Source organism: Papio anubis, chromosome 5 (assembly GCF_008728515.1).
Source record: "Papio anubis isolate 15944 chromosome 5, Panubis1.0, whole genome shotgun sequence".
NCBI classification, from domain to species: Eukaryota; Metazoa; Chordata; class Mammalia; order Primates; family Cercopithecidae; genus Papio; species Papio anubis.
The window spans coordinates 16,025,056-16,038,632 of NC_044980.1; the positions used below are offsets into that span (position 1 = coordinate 16,025,056).

Here is a 13,577-nt window from a genome sequence, read left to right on the forward strand (position 1 = left end):
TCACCTGAGGTCAGCAGTTGGAGACCAGCCCAGCCAGCATAGTGAAACCCTGTCTCTACTAAAAATACAAAAAAACTAGCCAGGCATTGTGGCGGGTGCCTGTAATCTCACATACTTGGGAGGCTGAGGCAGGAGAATCGTTTGAACCCAGGAGGTGGAGGGTGCAGTGACCGAGATCATGCCATTGCGCACTCTAGCCTCGGCAACAAGAGCAAAACTGTCTCAAAAAACAACAACAAAAAAATTTCTTTTTCTATAGCTAATCAAAATCTCAATCAGATTGTTTCTACCTCTTTGATCTGGAACAAATATCCAAGTTTTTTTTTTTTTTAATATAGAGTAGTGGTAATCAATGGATTGATCCAATCTCCTATACATTAGGACATTACACCCAAGGTGACTTGGTCCCTGAAATAACCTTGTGTGGCTTAAAAAGAAAAAGGATGGCAGCATTCTGTAAGCTTGCGCAGGCAACCCACGAGTCTGACCCAGAGGTCCCTGTCCTACTAGAGGTGCCTTCTGCTCAAGAGCCTCTTTATCTGAGCGAGGACCCAGCGCCCCACCTGCGTGAGCAGCTCTGCCCAGCTCATCTCCCGTGCCCACATGCTTTATTTACCTTTTCAGATGGAACTTGAGATACTTGAGAATCCCTCGACTCGGCAGGAAGGTGCAGCTCAGGCATGTCAGGATCTGCCAGCTGTACAGGTTGCCCACACTGCCGGGGTGGGGCACTTTGTTGGTCTGTTTGATGAGCTGGCAGTACAGCTCGTCCCGCAAAGGCCGCAGGTCATGCCCTGTCTGTAGGATGCCCTGGATTATTGGAATCGGGTCAGACATGGACTCCAGTTGCTGCAGGGAATTGAATACCTTGATGGCCTCATCCTGAAGGGTGGTATAGCCTTTGTCTTTAAGCACTACGACAAGCAAAGCAAACACAGAAGTCACCCGAGGGGTTCAGAATAGGGCGTGGGCACAATGGGAGCAGTAGTGAAGACAAAGGAATAAATGAGGAGGACGGATGCAATGCCCACCACACTCCCTATACATCTCAGTCAGCTGAACACAGATCTAAAAGCACAGAGGTGGGTCAGGTGACACTGTTTTGTTATCTAATTGAACTTCTTACCACATAAAATGCTTACTTAAAAGGTAATCTGTTGCTGAACAAAATCCTTTTTTGGAATGCAAGATTACTTAGGCTCTGGTTGTCTGGCTACTTGGCCAGGTGCAACGGCTCACACCTGTAATCTCAGCACTTTGGGAGGCTGAGGCAGGCGGGTCACTTCAGGCCAAGAGTTCAAGACCAGCCTGGGCAATATGGCGAAACCCTCTCTCTATTAAAAATACAAAAATTAGCTGGATGTGGTGACGGGCGCCTGTAATCCCAGCTACTTGGGAGGCTGAGGCAGGAGAACGACTTAAACCTGGGAGGCAGAGGTTGCAATGAATGGAGATTGCACCACCGCACCCCAGCCTGGGTGACATAGTAAGACTGTCTCAAAAAAAAAAAAAAAAAAAAAAAAAAAGGCTACTCTCAGTTCATGAGGAGAGCTGGCATTTCTGACTCCTTTAAATCTCTTCTTTTACTACAGCAATCAATCTTAGCATTACTACTACCACACTCTAGAAGTCTTGCTTTAGTAATGAATCTAAGTATATTTCATCTTTTCCTTCCAAGTCATGATGAATAAGAGAGTCTTTGAGCTAAAAACAAATGCTACTGTGTTAAGCTAAAGAGCTAGCAGGGCAAGTGGAATCATGGTCTCTGAAGAGTCGGGGTGGAACTCTGGACTTACAGTTGAGATTTATGTCCCCGTACGGAAGGGGCAGGAGTGGAGAGTGCAAGGGGTGATGGGTGTATCGAAGGATCGGGTTCCGCTTGTAAATCTGTTCCACCACATCCGAGTTCAGGCAGTTCTCCTAAAAATAAAGCAAGCAAGCTTATTGTAAGAAACCTGGACCTAAAGGAACAAAATCAACTGTATTTTCCTACATATAAATATTTTTCAAGAGTCTCAAACATCCATAAACCTAGTGGGGCAAAGATGGTGGAAATCCAGTGTTAGGTGATTTCATGCACGAAGACACTCATAATCTGTGTTTGAAGACAAGTCACAAAAATACATTCTTACAGCTCATTTCTTTTTTTTTTGAGATGGAGTCTCGCTCTGTCACCCGGGCTGGAGTGCAGTGGCCCGGTCTGGGCTCACTGCAAGCTCCACCTCCTGGGTTCATGCCATTCTCCTGCCTCAGCCTCCACAGCAGCTGGGACTACAGGCGCCCGCCACCACGCCCGGCTAATTTTTTGTATTTTTAGTAGAGACAGAGTTTCACCATGTTAGCCAGGATGGTCGTGATCTCCTGACCTCGTGATCCGCCCGCCTCGGCCTCCCAAAGTGCTGGGATTACAAGCGGGAGCCACTGCGCCTGGCCTACAGCTCATTTCTTAGTTTCTCGCGCATGTACTTCCCCATGTGATTTTAAATTTTCTCCCCTGGAGATTACATACACTTAAAAAATTTCATCTCGGCAGGGCGCGGTGGCTCACACCCGTAATCCCAGCACTTTGGGAGACTGATGCAGGTGGATCATGAGGTCAGGAGTTTGAGACCAGCCTGACCAACATGGTGAAACCTTGTCTCCACTAAAAATACGAAAATTAGCTGGGCGTGGTGGCGGGCACCTGTAATCCCAGCTACTCAGGAGGCGGAGGCAGGATAATTGCTTGAACCCGGGAGGCGGAGCTTGCAGTGAGCCAAGATCGCGCCATGGCACTCCAGCCTGGCTGACAGAGCGAGACTCCATCTCAAAAAAAGAAAAAACAATTTAATCTAGGCTGGGCACAGTGGCTCATGCCTGTGCATTTTGAGAGCCTAAGGCAGGAGGATCAGTTGGGCCCAGGAGTTCGAGACCAGCCTGGGCAACATAGTGAGGCCCTGTCTCTATAAAAAACAGAAAAGCAAAATAAAAAAATTAATCTGATCTTCTTTTATTGCTTTAGCCATCAGTAGCTAAATCATGTTATTTTTATCTATAGTTCATTTCATAAGCACATTTTGCTAGTTCTTGAATTGCTGTTTTCTGTTCTCTCTATACCTGAAAACTACACACATTAATATATTCTTGGGGAGACTGTCCTTCCACGTGCCTGCCCGCCCTTCCACCCTTGAAACGTAAGAAAGTCTCTCACGGAATTTCATCATCATGTACTTGTGCTCCTAAAATGTTCATCTGGGATATGAAAAAAACAAAGTTACTTTTAGAACCTTAAATAAACAGAAAAGTTGGAGGAGAGGTAATGAATCATTCTATCGTGGTAATTTCATTTCCACTATAAAACTTTTTCAGTAATACCCAATTGAAGGGCACAAAAAATTTTTTTAATTACTTAAATAATTTCTATGGACTGATTTAGGGTAACCTGACTCATTTCTTAAGAAGCATAGCTTTGTATTTGAAAAATTATATTTATTCTTTTAATGTCTAAATTCAAATTGATTCAAACAATTTCATGGACAAACAAAAAAAACAAAAAACAACTGGCTTGCCAGAATGTGGTTCCGAACACCCAGAGAACATAACACTTTGGAATCAGGAGGCCAATTTGATTTGGATGGAAAATTATCCACCACTGATGGATTAGATCCTCTCCCACCTCCACAAAAGCTGAGTTCCCTCTTGGATCTGGTTAGCTAATTTCCTTTGCTGTCCCTCAGTAAAATACCTGCCTCACCATCATTCTAGCACCTTCTCTGTCACAGCCCCACCTCTGTCCTGGGAATCTGCCTGCAGGACTGCTTGGAGGGCCAGCAGTCTCCCTTGACTTGGTTCTGCACCTGGGACTGACCAGCTACGTGGGCAATGCAACCAGAACATTCCCCGTCAGCGTTCCATTTCCGAAAAGTGAGGGTAAGAATCCCCGGCTCAGGGCTGCCATGCAATCATTCGTTCCTTCACCTCACATACATTTACTGAGCCACTACACTTACTTATAAACAGGAATTTATAATGTAACACGCTCAGTGTTAGTATAGAGACTCAGGAGCTTCTGGGAGTTTGCACGTGTCCGAGAGGGATGCCAGGTGTTCTTCTAGACCACCCAGGGCTCCTTGGGAACTCACTCGTGTGGTCTGGAAACTGTACAGTGACAATGGAACTAGCGGGTTACTCCTAGAAGGTCCCCAACTGAGGCTGAGGTGAAACCTGACACAAGGCACGTGGTCCCCCACGCAGGTCACCACATCCCCATGGGCACGGAGTCCCACAGTGCAAGCTGCAGACCTCGTCCTTCTGCCCAGAGCCCAGCAGGTGGGATCGGGTGACTCAACACTAGGGAAGTGTTAGGAAACATCTAACACTGCCCTAGAGACAAAACACTTTTGGTCTAAAATTTCTCATTTAGATTCCTGAAAGCAGGGTACTCAAACATAAATTTAACCAAGCGCTAGCTTTTTGTTTTGTTTTTTTGAGACGGAGTCTCCCTCTGTCGCCCAGGCTGGGGTACAGTGGAATGATCTCTGCTCACTGCAACCTCTGTCTCCGAGGTTCAAGCAAGTCTCCTGCCTCAGCCTCCTGTGTAGCTGGGATTACAGGAATGTGTCACACCTGGCTAATTTTTGTATTTTTAGTAGAGACACGGTTTCACCATGTTAGCCAGGTTGGTCTCGAACTCTTGACCTCAAGTGATCTGCCTGCCTCAGCCTTCCAAAGTGCTGGAATTACAGGCGTGAGCCACCGTGCCGGCCAACCAAGCACTAGGTTTTGATTACAGAATGAAAATTGAGCTTCACTAATGCTGCGGTCTTAGTGCTCTAAGGGTAGAAGCTCTGAGCTGTAATCACCCACCTTGATGGGCTTGTCTTACCTTGATGTCTTGAATCAGCTGCTGGGTGGGGGTGTCGATCGGGGCCTTGGTGTCGGTCACGTTTTGAATGGCACTGGACCACCGGGTGGCCTCATTGAGCAGCTTGGTGTAGAGCCGGTAACAGTGCTTGCGCCCATACACGGTGACGTTCCAGTAGCCTGCAATGGCAGGGGTGCCCAGCACACGCATGTCAACGCCAACCTCGGGGACTGGGGCAATGCCTGTGTCCTCTCTGACCTCAGTCCCTTTAATTCAATTCAATAGATACTGGCTGAATTCCTACCTGTGTCCTGCCCTGCACTAGGTATCTAGTGATGAAGAAAAAACAGTGTCTCTTGCACTGTGACATTTACAGCTGAGACGGGGAGATGAATATTAGAACAATAAACCCATCATGAAATACATGAAGATAAATGATAACTGGCTCTGGAAGGGAAAAGGGTAAGTTAATGTCTCTTTCTGGGCTCTGGATGAGGAGTGAAAACTCTCTCCGATTTCTGACTTTCCTTCTTACTTCCTATTTCTTCCTTTCCTTTCCTTAGCCTCTCCCTTCAGAAGACAGCACTTGTGCCTGGCAGTGTGTGAGTTCAGAGGCAAACTGTCCGAACCATCACCCAAACCTGACGCGAATGGAACAACTATGTTAAACAGAAGCACAAGATCACAACCAGCAACATCAAAATAAACTATCTTCTGGAAACACTTTTATAATACTACAAAAATGAAAAGAAATCCTCTAATTTACATGTGTGCTTTCTATGCTACTAGGCTAAGTAAGTTCATGGACAGTCAGGGTTTATCTTTTACAGGTTGTATAGGACGCTCATCGTACAATGATGGAAAACAGCCTGGCCCACATGGCAAAACCTCCACCACAAAGTATAAAATTAGCCCGGTGCGATGGTGCGTGCCTGGAGTCCTAGCTACTCCTCGGGAGGCTGAGGTGGGAGGATTGCTTCAGCCTTGGAAGGCTGTAGTGAACCATGATCGCACCATTGCACTACAGCCTGGGCAACAGTGTGAGACCCTGTCTCAAAAATAATAAGAATAAAAATTAAAAAGATGAAAACAGAGTATATGAAAACAAAGCTTCCTGTACGATGCCCTGCATCTGTTGACATTTTCTTGTCCTTGTGAGAGTCTTCCTACCACTCCATGAATCAAGACCTCTCATACGGCTTAAACACTAAGTGGTCACATAGCTAACCCCAGACAGGCTTAGAAGATAAACCAAGAAGACACCTTCTTTGGGGGGAAATAAAGTACCCACTAGGAAGGAATCTTATTCCTTGCCTGGAGCAAGCCCAGACTTTAAGATCTGATGCTCAGGGTTTGGGCAGCCAGCCTGGTTACCTGTCTCTTTGAATATCTTCTCATCTGGGGGGACGACAGAGCAGAGGCTGTTGAGGACCAGGGTCCCCAGTTTCAGCGCATTCTTCTCTGAGCTCTTGTAGTAATCCAGGGAATTGTGGGTGAGTACAAACCACCGTTTCTTCAGTTTCAGTGAAGACATCTTTGGACTGTTCTTCACCTCTTTGTGCAACCATCCTGGAAAAAAAAGATGAAAGTGTAAATTAAAATCTATGAGGAGAAACCCCAAAGACCATACCATCATCCACATAATGCCAAAACATGGATGGGGTTTCTAGCTACTTGTCAGAAAAAGACCACGGTCACCCCAACTTGATGTAAATGGAACTATGCGAAAGAAAAGCACAAAATCACAACTAGCAACAAAAAACACAATCCTCTAGAAACAATTTATCATGTCACAAATTAAAAATCACTTAAAAAATCTCCAACAGTTAAAATGGGAAAAGCAGCTCAAAATGAAAATGCTGCAGATATCTATATGCAAATGGAAAGGGGAGCCTGTTAAACAGACCAAGGAAGCAGGGCAGGCAGTCACCTCTCACGATGAATTCCTGGCCCTCCACTCTGGTGTCCCCTTTGGACCGCTGCAGCAGGGTTATCCAGTGGTGCATCTCCTCCGGCGTGTCGGCGTTGCAGTGCAGCACCCGGTTGGCCGTGATGATGACAAACGAGTTGGGTCTGAGCGACAAGGTGAGAAGGAAACAAAGCCCCTTAGGTCTACCGTCAGCATCACCTCTGTGTGAACCGAGACTCAGGGCCTTCTTCCTGCCTTCTGGGTCACGGGACATACACTGCTAGGCTTATTCATGTTTTTATTAAGGCAAACCTTGCTCATTTCTGTGGAATTTCTTTTACGCATCATTAACCTTTAAACTTGGAACGACACATTCATTCTGAAGGTCCTGGAAGGGAAAACATTTCTTCATGCAAAACTTTCCAGATGAAACTCAGTTCCGGGAAGGCTAAATAAGGTGACCATGAGGGAAAATTTTTTTTTGATGCCTCTCCAAAGTCAATTTTTTCCTGCCTTGGGTAATATTTCTCTGGGTTGGTAATGAAATGTCAGACACCAGCAATAAAAGAGGATCAGTAAATAGGTGTAGGTGGAACATCTTAAATGCTTGATTACGCTTTGTACAAAAAGCCACCTGGGTTTGTGTTTTCAAAGGGATCTAACAAGGGTGCATTTCCTAGTCATGGATAACGTGATCATGGAAATTTACTTTTTCCCTTGCCTCTTTTTGTCTGGAAATGCCCTGAACCTCTCTCATAGGCCCTTGCTGATTTAAATACTCACTCCTCTATCTAACGGCTTACGCTAGCGAATGTGAACTCTTTCTTGCAAGTCTTCAAATGTTCACTGTAGTTAAGTGACACAAAAGTTTAAGAGAAAGAGTCACTGAACTGCAGGACACAGGGAAAACTATGCAAACAGGCTGAGCTTGAGGTGCCCCTTAAAAATAAAAATAAAAAACCCAACCCTTTTTTTTTTTCTATAGTTGGAAAGGGAGAAAAGTGGCCAGCTGAGGACGACAGAAAAGCCTGAACGAGGATGCAAAATTCTAAGGATGGATCATCACAGGCCCAGCCTGGAGGAGTGAAGGGCTTGGGAGAGCGAAGACGTGGAGAAGGTGAGGTAGAAACTCACATACCAGAATAAGCAGCATCAGGGCTTTGATTACTGATATGACACATACATGTTAAAGATTGAGCCAGGTATAAGGGGTGCAGGCTGACTACTAAAAACAAAGGATCCATGGTTCAGAAGGGCCTTTGTCAATGGGAGGGTGACAGAGACCCCACGGCTCTAATTCTGCCAAGCAGGCCCTATATTTTGTTTTCAATTTTAACACACTCGTATTTCATTTTCCGGCTGTCTTACTGAGGGCAGAAGACAATTTTGATTCTTTCCTGGTCTGTCCTAGAGAAACTTTTCTTAAATTCTGCTGCAGAATTTGTTTTTATTTTGTTGTGTCCTGATTTTATTGTGTCCATTGATTAAATTTTACACTTCTTCTCCCAAGAAACTTTATTTCAAGTTTTTCTGAAGAGGAAATAAAACGTGATTTCCAAAGTAGGGTTTTGTAACTTTGTGTATGTGTCTGGGATAGAGGGAAGACAAAGAATACAATTTAGATTTCGGCCCAGCGCAGTGGCTCACGCCTGTAATCCCAGCACTTTGGGAGACTGAGGCATGCGGATTGCCTGAGCTAAGGAGTTCGAGACCAGCCTGGGCAACATGGTGAAACAGAACTAGAACTTACAAGATAATACAGAAAAACAGACAATAAAGTTCACTGGGCAGAAAGACGCCTCAGATCATCTCCAAAGATGATTTGCCTTCAAAAATCGAACCCAAAAAGGGTGCCAAGGAAAATAAATGTTTGTGGTTTATTAATACTCTACATATACATTATCATCAAAATCCTTTCCAAGTTCATTGTTAAGTTCAGAAAGGAGAATGACTCCCTTCCCCTTTGCTGGAATATCATTTTCCTAAACAGGTATTTTCTTCCCGTATAAATCCCAAGTTTGTCCCTGTATACACATGAAAAATATTTATTCCTCATGCTTTTTTAAATTGTCTAAATTAGGTTCCCAGGGTTTTCCCCAGGACTTCAAAGATACGCAGAGAAGGAGACTTCCAGATGATGTAAAATTGGGTACCAAGAAGGCAGACTTCGGATTGCTGGGGTTGACAAGGTGGGAACACACAGCCTCGTGTGATTTCACAGCCCTGCGAAGAGGGACGTAACCTAGCAGCACAGACACCTGTGGACACACAAAGGTGATGAGCTGTTTTCATTAAGAGCCACATCTGAGCTTACCTATCAGGGCTGTCAGAGGCACACACGGAATCAATCAGCCCCACATCCAAGGTGCCCTGGAAAAGAACAAAAAGTAAAGAGAATGAGAGAACCACTAAAGTAGGGTGCACACTATAGTAACACCTCTAGCCCACTCCCAATCAGACAGAAAAGGCTCTTTTCTTTTTAACTTCAAAATAATAGTCATCTATGAGATGACTCCTCTGTTGTGTGAGTACAAATAGCCTCTACACAGGGCAGAATCTATAGCCCATTTATTTTTAAAAATTGCAAGTTAATCATTCCCTCTTGTCCTTTCAATAATTTATTTCTATGTTTTTAAAAAATTAGTATTTTACTAAACTTTCTAACAAGTACCTCTACATTAATTTAATTTACTTTGTTTGTTTCTGAAACAGAGTTTCACTCTGTTGCCCAGGCTGGAGCGCGATGGTGTGCTCTTGGCTCACCACAACCTCTGCCTCCCAGGTTCAAGTGATTCTCGTGCCTCAGCCTCCCAAGTAGCTAGGACTACAAGTGTGGGCCACCACACCTGGATAATTTTGTGTTTTAGTAAAGATGGGGTCTCACCATGTTGGCCAGGCTGGTCTCAAACTCCTGGCGCCCTCAAGTGATCCACCTGCCTTGGCCTCCCAAAGTACTGGGATTACAGGTCTGAGCTCCCTCCCCCAGCCCCCCATTCTTAAAACAAGCTCAGTGAACAGTGTTTATAACCTTCTTTCAATAGTACACATTTCCTGATTTTATTGTGTCCTTCGATTAAATTTTATACTTCTCCCAAGAAACTTTATTTCAAGTTTTTCTGATGAGGAAATAAAACGTGATTTCCAAAGTAGGGTTTTGTAACTTTGTGTATGTGTCTGGGATAGAGGGAAGACAAAGAATACAATTTAGATTTCGTCCCAGCGCAGTGGCTCACACCTGTAATCCCTGCACTTTGGGAGACTGAGGCATGCGGATTGCCTGAGCTAAGGAGTTTAAGACCAGCCTGGGCAACATGGTGAAACCCCGTCTCTACTAAAATACAAAAAATTAGCTGGGTGTGGCGGCGCTGTAGTCCCAGCTACTCAGGAGGCTGAGGCAGGAGAATTGCTTGAACCTAGAGGTGGAGGGTGCAGTGAGCTGAGATCTCGCCACTGCACTCCAGCCTGGGCGACAGAGTAAGACTCCATCTCAAAAAAAAGAATACAATCTAGATTTAGATTTCACCATCCTCTAAAGAGTAAGTGTAATGTGTGTTTCCGTGACTTCATAAAAAGTAGGATTATTTCTTTTGTTCTTTTGGGTTTGAGGTGGAAGAATTGGAAGGTATTACTACTTATAACCTTCTACAATTTATTTGGTTTTGTTGTTTGTTTTTTTAGGAGAGAGGGTCAGGCTGCTGGAGCTCAGTGGTGCAATCGTAGCCTCAAATTCTCAGGCTCAAGCAATCCTCCTGCCTCAGCCTGCCAAGCAGCTGGGACTACAGGCGCATAACACCACGCCTGGATAATTGTTACTTTTTTTCATAGAGGCAGTGTCTTGCTATGTTTCTCAGGTTGGTCTTGAACTCCTGGCCTCAAGTGATACTCCCATCCCAAAGTGCTGGGACTACAGGCATGAGCCACAGTGTCCAACTTAATTTACTGTATTTATTATTGTATTATTATATTATATTGTACTATTTATTGTATTTATTATTGTATTGATTTTAAACTCAAATGGTCCTGTTTTTCTCCTTAATTATTCTACATTTACCTTTTAAAAAAAAGACTGTCTGGAAATTCCCAATCTTTCCCTTTTTTACCATCCTGATGCCCTCCCCATCCCTGCCCCCAGACGCCCCACCCCCATCCTAGGTAGTGCTTCCATACCACAGCATTCTGTGGGTTTGCCTGCTCATCATGCATCTCCTGGATCTCCTGGTCTGTGGACGCATGGACCTGACTCAGCACGCTGAACCACTGGCTGTGGGGAAGAGAGAACAACTGTGAAGGAGAGGCCAACCTCGTATTGGTAAAGCAATAGTGCTCTACTGCACGTAATCTGTGAAAATAACATCTCTAAGCACCTTTGCTTTTAATTTGATTACTTCTTAGGGATAAATGTCAGTTTCATTACCAAAGAATAAAGTGAGAAGAAGCAGATAAAGTACCTGTAAATGCCTTTAAGTGCTCTATTATGTTCTAACTTTAGATCAATGGACGGCCTTTTCTCCAGGTCCCATAGACCTTTATAGACATTTGACAATGATGAATGAGTTCCTTGAGAAATTAACAGCAAATAATAAAATCCTCAGTTCTACCCAAAATACTTGTATCAAAGATCCTTACTTAAGATATTATTTATAAACTAGGGAACATTCAGGTGCTTTTTCTGTTTAAAAAATACATTTCGGCTGGGCGCGATAGCTCATGCCTGTAATCCCAGCACTTTGGGAGGCCAAGGTGGGCGGATCATGAGGTTAGGAGATCAAGACCATCCTGGCTAACATGGTAAAACCCCGTCTCTACTAAAAATACAAACAAACTAGTCGGGCTTGGTGGCGGGCGCCTGTGGTCCCAGCTACTCGGGAGGCTGAGGCAGGAGAATGGCGTGAACCCGGGAGGCGGAGCTTGCAGTGAGCTGAGATCGTGCCACTGCACTCCAGCCTGGACGACAGAGTAGGACTCCGCCTCCAAAATAAATAAATAAATAAATAAATAAATAAATAAATAAATTTATTTCAAGGTGAGAAGATCAATACAGGTTTAGCATCCACAATCCAAAAAAAATCTGAAATCTGAAATGCTTCAAAATTCAAAACTTTTTGAGCACCGACATGATGCTCAAAGGAAATGCTCACTGAAACATTCTGAATTTTCAGATTAGGGATGCTTAACCGGTAAGTCTAATGCAAATATTCCAAACTCCAAAAACTGCAACACTTCCAGTCCCAAGCATTTTGGGTAAGGGATACTCAACATGTAATGGAGGAGTATCATATTGGAATGGACACTAGATGTCTATTTAGATGTCTATTTGTTGTTTTTTTTTGAGATAGAGTTTCAGTCTTGTTGCCCAAGCTGGAGTACAATGGCACGATCTTGGCCACCGCAACCTCTGCCTCCCGGGTTCAAGTGATTCTCCTGCCTCAGCCTCCCAAGTAGCTGGGATTACAGGCGCACGCCACCATGCCCAGCTAATTTTTGGTATTTTTAGTAGAGATGGGGTTTCACCATGTTGGCCAGGCTGGTCTTGAACTCCTGACCTCAGGTGATCCACCCACCTCAGCCTCCCAAAGTGCTGGGATTACAGGCATGAGCCATTGTGCCTGGTCAAGATGTCTATTTTTTCTATGTATTCTCAGGATGGGGTTTTCAACCACCTAACAGCATTTCTACTCAAGTCAATAAAACCACAGGAGAGTTGGAAATGAAAAATAACTGCTTAAAGTAGAAAACTATTTTGACCAGAGAACTCTTCCATCTTCATTTCAAATGAGTACTCTCACACCCAGCCTCATCACAATCAGAAAATAAAGGAAAACGTGTCTGGGCATGGTGGCTCACGCTTGTGATTCCAGCATTTTGGGAGGCCAAGGTGGGAGGATGGCTTAAGCCCCGGAATTTGAGACCAGCCTGGGAAACTTACTGAGGCCCAGTCTCTACAAAAAATAAAAAACTAGCTGGGTGTAGTGGTACATGCTTGTAGTCCCAACTACTTGGGAGGCTGAGGCAGGAGTATCACCTGAGCCCAGAAGGCCAAGGCTGCAGTGAGCCATGATCGTTCCACTGCACTCCAGCCTGGGTGACAGAGCAAGACTCTGTCTCACACAAAAAAACAAATACAAAATGAAACAAAACGAAACAACTCAAGAAAAATCAAGCAGAACAAGGCATCATGAAAGTGACCATGAACAAACAGGCATCCATCCAGCATTTGCTGACCAACTACGAAATATCAGAGCTATCAAGTATGAAAGAGATGCTAGGGTATTCTTCTCCTGTTCGGGGCGTATAAGACACAAAATACATACACACTCCTACCATTCAAGGCAGAGGGGAAAGTAGTTGGTATCCTATGGGATGTTTAAGTGAAAACATGACACCCATATGTAAAGGTAGGCCAGGCAAATTATTTACAGCAAAGCACTAAAATCTATCTCCTGTGCTTCCTAAGGGAGAAAAATGTGACTACAAGCTTGAAAAATATTCAACATATACAACAGATATGCATATATAGCTTGTATACAACAAGGGACAACACTTGAATATAAATTTGCACTATCCATTCTGGTTAACCAAACAGCAAGACTTCATTGCTTTGCTCATCTCAAAAATATCCCAAATTAAACACTGAAAAAGACATACATTCAAGTTGTAGGAATCACACACACAAAGGCATAAAATTTGTTGTACTTTCGATTCTGTCTAGATTATACTCTTAAATTTATATATTTCTTCTCTTGATTCAAGTATAACTTGGAATCTGAAAAGGAATTTTTTTAAAAAGTGTTCCACTGGTCAGGAGAAAAAGTCCTTGGCTAAAAT

General features: G+C 44.1%; 1 protein-coding gene and 1 long non-coding RNA gene across 6 annotated transcripts in view; one reads left to right on the plus strand and one right to left on the minus strand.

The window, feature by feature from the left end:
- The window catches only part of LOC110743431, a 74,416-nt gene that overhangs the window by 51,209 nt on the left and 9,630 nt on the right, over positions 1 to 13,577 (plus strand). The window contains exons 2-7 of one of the 4 annotated variants that reach the window (XR_004183653.1): positions 3,762 to 3,909; positions 5,129 to 5,305; positions 5,407 to 5,637; positions 7,738 to 7,869; positions 8,833 to 9,026; positions 10,885 to 11,061. This is a non-coding gene — a long non-coding RNA (uncharacterized LOC110743431). Of the gene's footprint in view, positions 1 to 3,761; positions 3,910 to 5,128; positions 5,306 to 5,406; positions 5,638 to 7,737; positions 7,870 to 8,832; positions 9,027 to 10,430; positions 10,475 to 10,884; positions 11,062 to 13,577 lie in introns of those variants that run through there. The other 3 variants (XR_004183656.1, XR_004183654.1, XR_004183655.1) reach the window with 3 other exon arrangements.
- Positions 1 to 13,577, minus strand: part of MYO10 (myosin X) — a 283,038-nt gene that overhangs the window by 11,984 nt on the left and 257,477 nt on the right. For both annotated transcript variants that reach the window (XM_031666095.1, XM_031666096.1), the window contains 7 exons: positions 10,920 to 11,013; positions 9,067 to 9,122; positions 6,774 to 6,916; positions 6,218 to 6,412; positions 4,865 to 5,022; positions 1,797 to 1,920; positions 617 to 914 (listed from right to left, as the gene is read on the minus strand). In XM_031666095.1, coding sequence (XP_031521955.1) covers positions 617 to 914; positions 1,797 to 1,920; positions 4,865 to 5,022; positions 6,218 to 6,412; positions 6,774 to 6,916; positions 9,067 to 9,122; positions 10,920 to 11,013 — 1,068 coding nt within the window. The remainder of the gene's footprint in view (positions 1 to 616; positions 915 to 1,796; positions 1,921 to 4,864; positions 5,023 to 6,217; positions 6,413 to 6,773; positions 6,917 to 9,066; positions 9,123 to 10,919; positions 11,014 to 13,577) is intronic.